General features: G+C 40.3%; 2 protein-coding genes across 3 annotated transcripts in view; both read left to right on the top strand.

The window, feature by feature from the left end:
* The first annotated feature begins 938 nt into the window (after positions 1-938).
* On the top strand, positions 939-11,452 carry TCEANC (transcription elongation factor A N-terminal and central domain containing). Its single transcript, XM_012435042.2, has 2 exons — positions 939-1,023; positions 8,129-11,452. Exon 2 carries the CDS (start codon positions 8,137-8,139, stop codon positions 9,184-9,186), a length of 1,050 nt encoding a protein of 349 aa, XP_012290465.2. The 5' UTR covers positions 939-1,023; positions 8,129-8,136; the 3' UTR covers positions 9,187-11,452.
* RAB9A (RAB9A, member RAS oncogene family) overlaps positions 947-14,623 on the top strand; it is a 51,732-nt gene continuing 38,055 nt past the window's right edge. Inside the window, exons 1-3 of one of the 2 annotated variants that reach the window (XM_012435055.2) lie at positions 947-1,023; positions 12,123-12,269; positions 14,057-14,204. The gene's annotated coding sequence lies outside the window, so the exon portion shown is untranslated. The remainder of the gene's footprint in view (positions 1,024-12,122; positions 12,270-14,056; positions 14,205-14,623) is intronic. The other variant, XM_012435074.2, reaches the window with a different exon arrangement.

The raw sequence follows: 14,623 nt of genomic DNA, 5'->3' as shown, positions 1-14,623 counted from the left end.
CCAGCCTGCCTGTTTTTGTAAACAAGTCAACTGGAACAAGATCATGCTCATCCATTTATGTTTTCTGTATCTGCTGTTGCTGTTACAAGAGCAGCAGAGTTGAGTAGTCCAGAGAGATTATATGGCCTGCAAAGCCCAAAATATGTACCTTCTGATCTTTAACAGAAAAAATGTGCTGACCCCCTGCTCTAGAACAATGCCTGGTTTGATATTTTTAAGCCTTTTAGTTGTAGACGCACATCCTATTATTCACGCTTACTGTGTGACAGGCATAGTTCAAAGCATTTTATCAAGACTTTCATTTAATTCTCATTAATCATAGGATGTTGGATTTCTCCCATTTCATAGATCAGGAAATTGAGACACAGAATGGTCAAGAAACTTATCCAACTTGCTTAGCACCCCTCACTTCTGGGAACTGGACCTGCTTGACCTTCCTTATGCAAATATTTTAACCCTTCAAACCCACTTGATTAGCCCACAGTGGTCACCATGGTTATTTTGGTTTTTTAAATGAGATTTCTTTGAACTAGAATTTTTTGAATGATTTTTTTGTACTAGAATTGAGATGGGCTTGGTCTCCTATGGAAGAGGCAGAGGGGCATTGGGCTTAGGTGCAGTGAGTACAAGCAAGCTGGTGTGTAATGAAAAGAAATGAAGCTCACAAGCAGAGAGGAGAGAGAGCATCCTGAATGCTCATCGCTCATTTAACAACAACGAAAATGTGTTAAGTAATAGTAAGCACTGGCTGGGTGTTTGCTAGATGTGTATAGGTAAATAAAAGATGTGGCTCTTCTCTTGTGGTCTTGTGGGGAAGGCAGTAAAAATGTTTTTTAAATGTGATAAACACCGTGAAAAAAACAACATGCAAATTATTTACTATTTTTAACAGGTTTTCTCACCTGTAAGATGAAAATAAGCTATTATCTTTATTTCAGGAGTATTGTGAGGATTGAGATGACAGGAGTGTGTATGGCCTGGAGAGTTCCTGAATAAATATATGTTGCCTTCGACTATGAAGAGGTAAGTGAGGGAGTGAGTATCAGGAATTGATACTCACTAAAATGACTAAAATTGTCATTTTAATGTTATGACACTTAAAATATTACAGTTGTCATTTGTAATTTGTAGAGAATGTTGTCAGCTGCATTGTACACAGTAGGTGTTTTTAATCTTTTCTGACTTAATGAGACTCATCTAGAAAAAGCCGAAGTCAGAGAGTTGTCTGCATTCAGTCCAGGAGCAGGACCAGAGTTGTCTTTGGGGCTGATGGCAGCCTAACTGGGAGGTCCTGCTGGCGTGTGGAGGAGGGTTGTGTGCCTGTGAGTGGTTTAAATCAGAGTCACCCTGGAGAGCTGAGCCAATATGCAGGCCCTATCCTCAGAGATTCTAATTCATCCTCTCTGGAGTGAGGCCATGCCATTGTTTGTTTTTGTTTTTTGTTGTTTAATTTCCCCAGGTGATTCTAATAAGCATTCAGGGTTGAGATCCACCAATGGTGAGAGATAAGCCAGGCTCAGGATGCTGCTTGAGCAAAGGCCCAGAGCTGTGCCCATCAGGGGTTGAGAGTAGTCAAGGGGGAGGCCAGCTAGGTTTCTTTTTGCCACCTGGTGGAGGAGCTTGGGCTCCATCCTGAAAGCAAGGGGGAACCTCTGAAGAGCTTTAAGCGGGAAAATGAGGGAATATCTTGCTGAGATCTGTACTAGAGGATGATCCCTCTAACAAAGTGCCAGACTCACAGTTGGGCTTTGTGAGGGCCAGAGATAGAATGAAGGCAGTGATGAAGCAAATTGTAGCTGTCCAGATGATGGAGAGCCCAGATACGGTTTGGTACCATCCTGTGTGTGTTTCCCCCAGCAACCAGTGTCTGTCTGTGTTGAAATACCACGTGTGTTGTAACTGGCCAGTTTCTTGTCAGTATTCTTTCCACTAGGCTATCAGCTCCTTCAAGGCAGAGACTATCTCTTTAGACTCAGCATCTAGCACATACTCAATCCCTAATATATATTTATTGAATGAACTATGTAGAACTAAGCTGGACATATGCCTTGCTTTGTCTTTTTATGGCAATTGTCAGAATTTTAACCCTCCTAGGATAAATTATTTATGTCTACATTATTATCCCACAGAGGACTAGAAAGTTTGACTGGATTTAAATGCTGTTAAAAATGTGGAGGGGGATGGAAAACAATATAGTGGGTCCTCAAAAAATTAAAAATAGAATTACCATATGATCCAGTAATTCCATTTCTGGATGTATACTCAAAAGAATTGAAAGCAGGGTCTCAGAGGGAGATTGGTATACCAGTGCTCACAGCAGTGTTATTCACAATAGCCAAAAGGCAGAAGCAACCCACGCATCCATCGACATTTGAATGGATAAACAAAATGTATATACAGACAATGGAATATTATTTAATCTTAAAAAGGAAGGAAGTTCTGACACGCTACAACATGGATGAACCTTGAGGACATTATGCTAAGTGAAATAAGCCAGTCGCAAAAAGAGAAATAACTCTGATTCCGCTCATATGAGGTACCTAGAGTAGTCTCATCCATAGAGACAGAAAGTTGAATGGTGATTTCCAGGGGCTAGTGGGAGGGAAGAATGAGGAGTTGTTTAATAGGTGCAGAGTTTCAGTTTCAGAGGATGAAAAAATTGCTGGACATAAGCATCTTGATGGCAGGGACTGTGTCTTTTCAAAAATCCACGGACTGTTTTATAGCACTTGATGTTAAATAATCACCACTGAACATAAACAGGTTAAGAACACTGAAGTGATTACAGAGGGAATTGTGCAGTCTTCCCATACACCATCTGACAAGTGATGTAAAGCATAATGACCTTTAGTAATTCTACTTCTATGAAATAACTTTAAGGAAATGAGAGATGTGGAGACTGCATACGTAAGAATTTTCTTCAAACTTAGGAGAAACTGGAAGCCCTCAAATAGGAGAATGGTTAAAAACTATCACATACTCCTAGGATGATCCAATAATATAACCATTGAAAAATTGTATTTTTAAAGAATATTTAATGATGTGGAAAAATAGTCATAAAGTTAGGTGAAAAAAAATGAAGATTTAAAGCTATATAAAAGATTAAACCGAGTTATATAATCCAGCAGATCCAAGATAAATGAAAACATATGTCCATGTAAAAACTTGTACACAGGCTGGGCATGGTGGCACATGCCTGTAATCCCAGCATTTTGGGAGGCCGAGGCAGGTGGATCACCTGAGTAATGTTAGGAGTTTGAGACCAGCCTGGCCAACATGATGAAACCCCATCTCTATTAAAAATACAAAAAGTAGCTGGGTGTGGTGGCGCACGCCTGTAATCCCAGCTACTCGGGAGTCTGAGGCACGAGAATCACTTGAACCCAGGAGTCAGAGGTTGCAGTGAGCCTCTGTACTCCAGCCTGTGTGACGGAGCAAGACTCCATCTAAAAAAAAAAAAAAAAAACCACTTGTACACAAATGTTCATAGCAGTATTATTCATAATAACCAAAAATGGGAAATAATCAAAATGTTTATCAACTGATGAATGGATAAATAAAATGTGATTCATCCACACAACAGAATATTATTTGGCCATGACAAGGAATGAAGTACTGATACGTGCTACAACATGGATGAACCTTGAAAGCATTATGCTGAGTGGAAGAAGCCAGATACAAAAGACCACATATTGTTGATTTTATTTACATGAAATGTCCAGACAGCAAATCTATAGAGACAGAAAAAAGATTAGTTGTTGACTTGGTGGAGTGGGACAGAAGGGTAGTGGGGTAAAAGAGGAGGAGTAGCTGATAACATACAGGGTTTTTCTTGGGGGGTGGTGGCACAAATCTTCTAAAGTTGATTTTTTTGTGGTGATGGGTTACACAACTGTGAATATACTAAAAAACACTGAATTGTACACTTCAGCTCAATTGTATGGCATGTGAATTACATCTGAATAAAGGTGTTATTTAAAAATTGAATCTGATCCAAATTTTATGTAAGAATTACATGTGAAAAGACTGAAGAGATACACAAAATTTTTAAGAGGGGCATTTTCTGAATGGAAAGATTTTAGGTAGTTTTCATTTTTTTTTTACTCTTTTCTGTGTTTTCTGTGATGAGCATGTATTGTTTTCATAATCAGAAAAGTTATTGGTCTAATATGATTTCATGATAAACTGTATACATTTAAGATATCCCTACTGAAAATTGGTATGAGTGATGGATCAATCACCTTCTACCCACCTTCCCTCTGAAATGAGAATATTGTCTCTTAAGAGTGGCTGTATCACCTGTGGCTTTGCATTCAGATAAGCATTCATAATTTCCTCAGAAATCGATCACTGCATCTCAAACAGGTGCATCTCTCCTCAAACTTTATCCAACAATATCAAGAGTTAAGTACCCTTAGATAACCAAGATTCTGAGTCCTGCATTTTTAACCACCAGAGGGAGCTAGACTATAGAAAGCCTCTGGCAGTCATTTTTGTTTTGTTTTAAAGTTAGTTTCACAGAGGGCCATCAATTCAGGATCTTACGTAATTTTCCTAATGTAAACCCATACTTAAAAGATAATTCTTGGCCGGGCGCAGTGGCTCACGCCTATAATCCCAGCACTTTGGGAGGCCGAGGCGGGTGGATCACGAGGTCAAGAGATCGAGACCATCCTGGTCAACATGGTGAAACCCCGTCTCTACTAAACATATAAAAAATTAGCCGAGCATGGTGGTGCGTGCCTGTAGTCCCAGCTACTCGGGAGGCTGAGGCAGGAGAATTGCTTGAACCCAGGAGGCGGAGGTTGCGGTGAGCCAAGATCGCGCCATTGCACTCCAGCCTGGGTAACAAGAGCGAAACTCCATCTGAAAAAAAAAAAAAAAAGATAATTATTTTTCCCTTTTTAAAGTTCCACTTTTAAAGACTGCAAACATTAAAAGAGAGAATTCTTCCTAAGAATCAAAAACATAATAAACAAAGAACAGGCAAGACAGCACAGAAAAATAAAAAATATTCACACTCTCTATTGCTGACATTTCTCTCGAATTGTCTGCTTCAGATCTTGAAGTCACGCAGTTGTGTCACAGTGATAAAGTTTCAAGTGTTCAATATACTTGAGCCCTCCCTACTTGTTGAAAAGTTTCTTAACCAAGAAGAAACATTCAATGTGCCTGCATTCTGTATGCATTACTACTGAGGAAATCAGGATGGAGGTTTGCTAGGCATTGAGAAAGATGGTTAATAAGAGATGGGCCTACAGTGCCCGAAAGGAAGTTAAGCAATATTTGACTCAGGTCAGAATTTCCCAACTGAAGGTCTGAGTTTCAGGGTGATTCTGGAAGGGAATTGTGTCTTCAGGGTTTCAGTGGGGGTAAAAGCAGCAATTGATCTTACCAGCAAAACAAGTAAATCTATAGATGTCAATGTGTTTATGTATAAACAACCGAAAAGCTCTTCATTCATATGTTCTATGTTCTTTTATAGATCTCTTCATATTTATTTAAAAATTTTTATTTGTGATAAAATATGCAAAACATAAAATTTACTGTCTTAAGCCTTTTTTTTTTTTGAGGTGTCTTGCTCTGTCGCCAGGCTGGAGTGCAGTGGAGTGATCTCGGCTCACTGCAGCCTCCTCCTTCTGGCTTCAAGAGATTCTCCTGCCTCAGCCTCCTAAATAGCTGGGACTACAGGTGCATCACACCACACCCAGCTAATTTTGTATTTTTAGTAGAGATGGGGTTTCACCATGTTGGCCAGGCTGGTCTTGATCTCTTGACCTCGTGATCCACCCGCCTCGGGCGGGATCCTCCCAAAGTGCCAGGATTATAGGCATGAGCCATCGCACCTGGCCTGACTTAAGCCATTTGAAGTGTGCAGTTCAGTAGTGTTAAGTACATTTGTCATTCCAAAGGGAAGGTGGGTAGAAGGTGATTGATCCATCACTCATACCATTTTTCAGTAGAGATATCTTAAATGTATACAGTTTATCATGAAATCATATTAGACCAATAACTTCTGATTATGCAAACAATACATGCTCATCACAGAAAACACAGAAAAGAGTAAAAGAACAAATGAAAATTACCTAAAATCTTTCCATTCAGAAAATGCCCCTCTTAAAAATTTTGCGTATGTCTTCAGTCTTTTCACATGTAATTCTTAAATAAAATTTGGATCAGATTCAATTTTTAAATAACACCTTTATTCAGATGTAATTCACATGCCATTCAATTGAGCTGAAGTGTACAATTCAGTGTTTTTTAGTATATTCACAGTTGCGTAACCCATCACCACAAATAAGTCAACTTTAGAAGATTTATTTGTACCACCCCCCGGCAAGAAAAACCCTGTATGTTATCAGCTGCCGCTCCTCCTTCACCCCACTGCCCTTCTGTCCCATTCCACCAAGTCAACAACTAATCTTTTTTCTGGCTCTATAGATTTGCCTGTTCTGGACATTTCGTGTAAATAAAATCATACAATATATGGTCTTTTGTGTCTGACCTCTTGTGCTCAGCATAATGTTTTCAAGGTTCATCCGTGTTGTAACCTGTATCACTACTTCATTCCTTTCCATGGCAGAATAATATTCTGTTGTGTGGATGAATCACATTTTATTTATCCATTCATCAGTTGATGGACATTTCGATTATTTCCCACTTGTGACTACTGTGAATAATATTGCTATGAACATTGGTGTAGAAGTTTTCGTGTGGACATATGTTTTCATTTCTCTTCTACTGGGTCATATGATAACTGTAGTTTCATATGTAGTTTCATTATGTAGTTTCACATCTTGATTTTTTTTTTACCTAACTTTGTGACTTTTTCTATGTCATTAAATATTAAATATTATCTAAATACATGATTTTTAAATGGTTACATTATTGTATCATCCTGGGAGTATGCCATATTTTTAACTATTCTCCTGTTTGAGGGCCTTCCAATCTCTCCTAAGTTAGAAGAAATTCTTACATATGCAGTCTCCACGTCTCTCATTTACTTAAATTTATGGAAGTAGGATTACTAAAAGGTCATTGTGTTTTATGTCACTTGTCAGATGGTAACTGGGAAGATTGTATGAATTCTCTCTGTAATCACTTCAGTGTTCTTAGCCTGTGTATGTTCAGTGGTGATTATTTAGTATCAAGTGCTATAAAACAGAGCCCATAGATTTTTGAAAAGACACAGTGCCTGCTGTCAAGATGCATATGTTTACATTTAGACCAGACAGATAAATATAGATCCAAGGGCGTTATATAGACAAGATTATGTACATTATGTGGAGGGAAAAAATAGACTGCTTAGATAAAGTAAACGTTTGCCAGCCTAGGATGAGATTCACACAGACATAATCATTGAGCAACTTTTTACACTTAAAAGTTTTTTAAAATTTAACAAAACCAAAATGTAGGAACCAGTAAGTCTAAAGTCGTAAATCACCTGGATCCTTGAGTGTGAACCTTTCCCTTGTTCAGAAGACTCCTGAGGCAGCGCAGTGTAGCCTGTTGGCTTTTGGGACCTGCGGACCTAGCTCTGGCTGCTTTTCAACCTGTGCTATCTCACAGTTTCCTTAGATTGCTTGAGACATTAGCAAACCTTTTCTGTCCTCTTTCTTACTCTTTTATATTCAGAAGAATGCCACTTTAAAGATTATGAAATGAGCAAGGAGTTCAGTTATGTAGCTAGCTCTGGGGGAAAAACAGTCTAGCACTGTTCAGCGTTGCCATATTGATGCTGACACTGGCATGATTTCATCTCCAACATGACCACCAGATTCCACCCAAATGGAATGACTAATCTAGAAAGATCATTGATTTGTAAAATTGGAGGTGGAAAAGCTATGGCAGATCCTCCAGCAAGCCTCTTAAGCAGATGTTATATAGAGGCTTTGCAATACTGTTTTTTTTCTTTGTTTGTTTTTTAACTAGTAGGAATTAAACTCTTGAAAGTAAACCATACCACATTAAAGATTCCATTTTCTAGCATGTCGCATACATTTGTATTACATGACTCCTTCAGCAAACATTGCCTAGGTAACTAACAGTAAGTGCTATTTTAATATCCAGAAGCTGTAGCTAGCAAAGACAAACTTAAGAAAACTGAAGCCGTTTTTTTGCTTTGCAGTTGTAAAGATGTCTGACAAGAACCAGATAGCTGCCAGAGCTTCCCTTATTGAGCAACTGATGTCTAAAAGGAAGTTTGAGGATCTTGGCAGCCACCTTACTGAGCTAGAAACAATTTATGTGACTAAGGAGCATCTCCAGGAGACAAATGTAGTCAGAGTTATATACAGAGTCCTGAAAAACTGCCCCTCTGTGGCTTTGAAAAAGAAAGCTAAGTGTTTGCTATCGAAGTGGAAAGCTGTTTATAAAGAGACTCACTTCAAAGCAAGGGACAGCCCTAAATTACTTCCTGTGAGGGGTAATGAAGAAAATTCAGGACTTTCTCATGACCCAAGTCACGATGAGACACTGGGCATCTGCAGCTCGAATTCTCTATCTTCCCAAGGTGTTGCAAAACCCAGTGAAATGCTTGTGCCTGAAAATGGAGCCATTCAATTGAAACCTAAGGAAGAGCATTTTGAGGATGGTGACCCTGAATCCGCTGGGAAGAGATCAAGTGAGTTGCTGGATCCAACACCCATGAGAACTAAATGCATAGAGCTTCTTTACTCAGCTTTAACTACTTCTTCCACAGATCAACCCAAAGCCGATTTGTGGCAAAACTTTGCAAGAGAAATTGAAGAGCATGTTTTTACCCTTTATTCAAAAAACATCAAAAAATATAAAACCTGCATCAGAAGCAAAGTTGCCAATTTGAAGAACCCCAAAAATTCTCACTTAAAGCAAAACTTGTTCTCTGGGACCATGTCTCCACGAGAATTTGCTGAAATGACTGTCATGGAGATGGCCAATAAGGAACTGAAGCAGTTGAGAGCCTCCTACACAGAATCTTGTATCCAGGAACATTACCTTCCCCGAGTGATTGATGGCACACAGACAAATAAAATAAAATGCAGACGCTGTGAGAAATACAATTGCAAAGTCACTGCAATTGCCAGAGGAACACTTTTCCTTCCCGCCTGGGTGCGGAATTCAAACGCAGATGAACAAATGATGACTTATGTAATTTGCAATGAATGTGGGGAGCAGTGGTACCATAGCAACTGGGTGTGCTTGTAACCGTAAATCAGTGTTCTCTTAACAAATAACCCAAGTGATACCTTTTATTTGTGCAACCCTTTTGTGCTTTTAAAAAATCTTATACACACTACTCTCTAAAACAGAAGGAGGAGGAAAGAAAGTCATTAGCTGAAGCTCACATCACCATGTCTAAAACTTACAGTTTGGAGAGAGGGAGTAGATGACTATTTATATTGTGCCTTCTGGCCGTTTAGTACCTTACCGTCCTCAGAGTATGGTTGAGAGCAGCTCAGCATAAACTGGGAGCCTGTGGAAAATGCATTCCCAGGCCCCACACTATTGAATCCACATCTGCATTTTGGCAGGATCCCCAGGTAACTTTCTAGGACAGGATAGTTGGAGAAGTGCTGCTTTAGTAACAGGCTTGTGGCTCTCAGCAGTGGCTGCATATTAAAATCATCTGGGAAGCTTTGAAAACCCAATGGTGCTGAGAACCCACCCGAGAGCAATTCAGTTGGAACCTATGAGATAGGACCCAGGCATCAACATTTCTCTTTTAATTCCTCAAGTTATTTTAAGATGCAGTCAGAGTTGAGAACTACTGAGAAATAGACTCTCATTTGATCCTTTCTACAGCTCTAAGACAAGAGTGTTAATTCCAGGCACCTCACAAATGAGGAAACAGGTCCTCAGAGGTGCGGTGACTTGCCCAGTGACACAACCATAAATAGTCCAATTCAGAGAGATCCCAGATTTTCTTCCTCCAGACTCACTGAGACTGGCTCAATATTGACTTCTGAGAAATGTATTCCTGGAGGTCGGGGGCGAAATGACTAACATTGGGTGACTAGATCTTCATTCTTTTTTTTTTAAGGATTTAAGAGATTTGATGGAAAATTCCTTATAAACAAAACAAAAAAGTCTTAAATAATACATCTGCATATCTCTCACAATTACCCTTTGTGATCAAATGAGTTACATTTTTTCTATATTCAAGTTAATAATTTTTAAAAATCCAGTTTGCTAAACTCTAATGATTTTTTGAAAAGTTTATCAGGAATATCATCTTTTCTAGTCAGAGTAACAGTTTAATCAAAATGTCTCTCGTTTCTTTGTACATCTTCATTCTTCTCCCCCTGTCTTTTCTCATTTACAGGTCTCCCTTCAACCACAAAAGTCACCCCGAGGCTGGGCACAGTGGCTCACGCCTGTAATCCCAGCACTTTGGGAGGCCGAGGCAGGTGGTTCACAAGGTCAGGATTTTGAGACTAGCCTGGCCAATATCGTGAAACCCCGTCTCTACTAAAAATACAAAAATTAGCCAAGTGTGGTGATACATGCCCATAATCCCAGCTATTTAGGAGGTTGAGGCAAGGCTAATTGCTTGAACCCAAGAGACAGAGGTTGCAGTAGCCGAGATCATGCCATTGCACTCTGGCCTGGGCAACAAGAGCAAAACTCTGTCTCAAAAAAAAAATAAAATGAAAACCAAAAGTCACCCCGGAACTCATCCCACATCATGTTCTCAAGGACAAGTGTCCTTGAGATGGACATTAATGGTCATTAATCTGTCAGAGGCAGTCCATCACCTTAGCCTTTGAATGTAGTAACAGACATTTATCTAATAAATGAAGAGGAAATTACTTCTTTGAGGCCTTTGCAAATAGTGTTTAACCAGTTTATATAATTATTTGAATACAGCAAGCCTTCTGTGTGATTATGGCTGATTTTTTTCCTTATAGAAAATCATAGAATGTTCATCGTTTTATAGTTTTAGAAAGTTTACTTTGGCGGTCTCTACAAACCTACACATTTTCACTTTTTCACCAGTTCTTTTCTCAACTCTATTATAAACTTCCTTTGTTGGAGCTCTGAAGGCCTAACTGCATGTACGCTTTACATGCCTGACAAAATTCTCCAAAACGTGCATAAAACTAAACTACATTTGTATTTGCAAATGATTTGGAAGAGTTGGCTCAATGCCATCAAGTGTGAAATCTATTTTGATATACTTTCTCCCCGTGTCTTCCCTGGGCTGCTTTTTGTGATGCAGCATATTTAGTCCTTAACTTGCAAGGTCATCTAGCACTTAAAGTTTCACAAAGTGTGGTTTCATATGACTTGGAATAATCTGAAAAAGTATTCAGTGGTTACAAAAGAGAACAGCACATAAAAACCAAATTTGATTAGTTCAAGTCAGCATTTGTGTTTTGCTTTTGGGGTTTGTGTGTATGTGTGTAGTTTTTATTTGTATTGGAATTGGTAAACTAAATGTTCAGACAAATAAAAGTACTTGAAATGGAAATTTCCTTACTCTCCAAGATACAAAAATCTGCATGGTCGTCCTCATTTCGTTTCATCTTTATTAGTGAGTTTTGCAACTCAAGATAGGAAAATAGGAATCTGTGTGTGTTTCTTTTGGTGAATGAGACAGCATTACCTTTTCTGCCTATAGATAATTCTTTCACATCCTATGTCCTTTCCCCTAAAAAAGGATTTTCTTCAAAATTGACTGCAGGGTAAAGATTTGTTTTGGTTTTTTTTAATTTTTTAGACAGGTTCTCTGTTACCCAGGCTGGAGTGAATGGCGCCATCTTAGCTCACTGCAGCCTCAACCTCCTGGGGTCATGCGATTTGGTTTTTATAAAAATTTTTTAGACAGGTTCTGTGTCACCCAGGCTGAAGTGAATGGCACCATCTGAGCTCACTGCAGCCTCAACCTCCTAGGCTCAAGCGATCCTCCAACCTCAGCATCCCCACTCCCTTGAGTAGCTGGGACTGCAGGCACATGCCACCACACCCAGCTAATTTTTGTATTTTTTGTAGAGACAGGGTTTTGCCATGTTGCCAGGCTGGTCTCAAACTCCTGGGCTCAAGCCATCCTCCCAAACTGCTCAGCCTCCCAAAGTGCTGGGATTACAGGCATGAGTTACCGTGCCTGGCCAAGACTCTTTAATTTAAAATCACTTTTGCAGAAACAACAAATGGAAGGCCCTGGCACAGGAAAGTGCCTGATACAGTCAAGTTCCAGCAAGAGTCCACAGCAGCTAAGTCACAGTGAGCAAGGGGAACAAGGATGAGAGATGCAGTCAAAGAGGCCATCATGAGGGCTCTTGGCCATGGTAAGGATTTGGGGGGGTTCTTAAAGCATGATGGGAAACCACTGAAGCTGGGGAGCTTGTGGTGATGCAATTTGAACACCCTTTAGGAAGGATCACTCTGGCTGTTATGTTGAATTAGACGGGGAAGGAGGCAAGGATGCATGCAGGGACAACAGGTGACCATTGCAGTGGTGCAAATGCCACATAACTAGCTTCAAGCAAGAGTACACAGAGACTGGGCTCCCTGAATCCTTATAGCAAGCAAAGTCCTTGACAACTTTGCAAATGGATGTTTCATAAAATACACTAAATCCCAAATTCCCTACCCATGGCCCATAAATAAACAATAATATGGAGTGTGGAAACTCACACTGGACAAGTATCTCCTATACCCTGGTTGCCATGGTTACTGGGAGTCCCTACTTAAGGCGTAAACACCAGTTGTCATACCTAAATGTAGGAGCACTCTCTTGACTCTTGATGGATTTTCCCACATCACTCTCCTTTGTCTGTGTTACTTTTTTGAGATAAAAAGTTGGATACAATTGCAGCTCTGTCTCTTCCCTGAGCACTTCCTGTGATGAGAGACTCCTTTCATTCGCCACTACCATTTCTAAATACCAGTCAGGAAGCCTGCAGCTGGCAGTGCCCCACTGCTCTGGCAAGGGCTGGCCCTTCGTCTTCTGGGTCAGATTGCTTTGTTATTTATAACTTCCCAGTAAATGTGAAATATTTTACTAAAGTAGTTATTTTTGTATCTCTCAGAGATACTTACTGTAAGTACCTAGATGATAGAAGGCATCTTCTTGCTTTCAGAAGAGCCCCACAATCAGAAGGGAGACCAGATGACAACTCCATATAGTCCCATTTGCATTATTACTTAAAACTGGGATTTCCAGCCAGAAGCGGTGGCTCACAACTGTAATCCCAAAACTTTGGGGGTCCAAGGCGGGAGGACCGCTTGAACCGTGGAGTTGGAGACCAGTCTGAATTCCGTCTCTACAAAATATATAAAAATTAAGCCAGGCGTGGTGATGTGCACCTGTAGTCTCAGCTACCCAGGAGGCCGAGGTGGAAGGATCACTTGAGCCCAGGAGGTCAAGGCTGCAGTGAGCTGTGATCGTGCCACTGCACTCCAGCCTGGGCAACAGAGACAGACCCCATCTAAAAAAAAATAAGTTTCCACAAATGTTACCATGCATCGTCAGAAGTGCTTTGTGTTCACAATTGTACATTGCTTTGCATTTTGCTAGGTGCTGGGAGCAAAGAGATGATTAAGACACCATCCCAGGCCTCAAGCCCCACAAAACGCAGGGGAAGCGCCATGCTATGTAGCCAGCAATCATTTTACCTTTTAAGAGCTCTGAGGGAGACACCCACTGGAAAAGGGTGCAGAGGACCCCAGAGGATCAACTAACCCAGTGTGGGAGGGTCAGGGAAAGCTTCATAGAGGCCATGACCCTTAGGGCAAATCTTGAGGGGAAGATGGCCAGGCAGAGGAAATGGGAAAGTCTGTTCCAGCACCGTATTTGCTAGATTCTTGGCATTTTATGTACAGCATCTCCTTTAATCTTCACAACTACCCTGCCACACAGCATTTTAGAGGTGAAGAAACTGAGGCTGAGAGAGATTAAGTTACTTGCCCAAGGGTACACCGAGACAAAGCCAGGACTAAGTCATAACAAAGTGAGTAGGTTTTGTTTGTTTGTTTTGTATGTCAGATTGCTTCTAGAAATAACAGCAGGCTTCCCAGTAATTCCAGGCAGGTGCTGCTATTTTATAATTGTGGTTTGTTCTCTCAATGACAGGAGCATGTGATGTGTGGATCCTACCTTAGCCCAGTACTGTGCACTCCTCCTGATGATGGAGAGATTGGGAGGGACCACCTGGCTAGGATTGCTGGCTCTCCTGACACCTTCTTGTGGCATCCATGTGGTTTATCCAGTTTTCTGAAAAGTGAGTAATTTTTTAAATACTGAAATTTGAAAGTATAAGAACACGTAGCATTTTAAGGAACATTTACATGTTTATATATTTTTATGAATTTTAAGACTATAAATATATAAATGCAGTCTCAAATATCATTTCCTATAAAGTATAGGGCCTTTTTTTTTCTTTTTTTTTTTTTGAGACAGAGTCTCACTCGGTCACCCAGGCTGGAGTTCAGTGGCACAATCTTGGCTCACTGAAACCTCTGCCTCCCGGGTTCAAGCGATTGGCTTGCTTTAGCCTCCCAAGTAGCTGGGATTACAGCCATACACCACCACGCCTGGCTAACTTTTTGTATTTTTTTTTTTCTTAGTAGATACCGGATTTCACCATGTTGCCCAGGCTGGTCTTGAACTCCTGGCCTCATGTGATCCACCTGCTTCAGC

This window comes from Aotus nancymaae, unplaced genomic scaffold (genome assembly GCF_030222135.1).
Source record: "Aotus nancymaae isolate 86718 unplaced genomic scaffold, 86718_ANA_hifiasm-v0.15.2.pri h1tg000058l, whole genome shotgun sequence".
In the NCBI taxonomy this organism is placed as follows: domain Eukaryota; kingdom Metazoa; phylum Chordata; class Mammalia; order Primates; family Aotidae; genus Aotus; species Aotus nancymaae.
The sequence above is the reverse complement of the archived record's forward strand: the minus strand, read 5'-3'. Positions and strand labels throughout refer to the sequence as shown.

Excerpts from the sequence above, each read along its gene's own strand:
- TCEANC (XM_012435042.2), top strand. The coding sequence starts at position 8,137 with ATGTCTGACAAGAACCAGATAGCTGCCAGAGCTTCCCTTATTGAGCAA.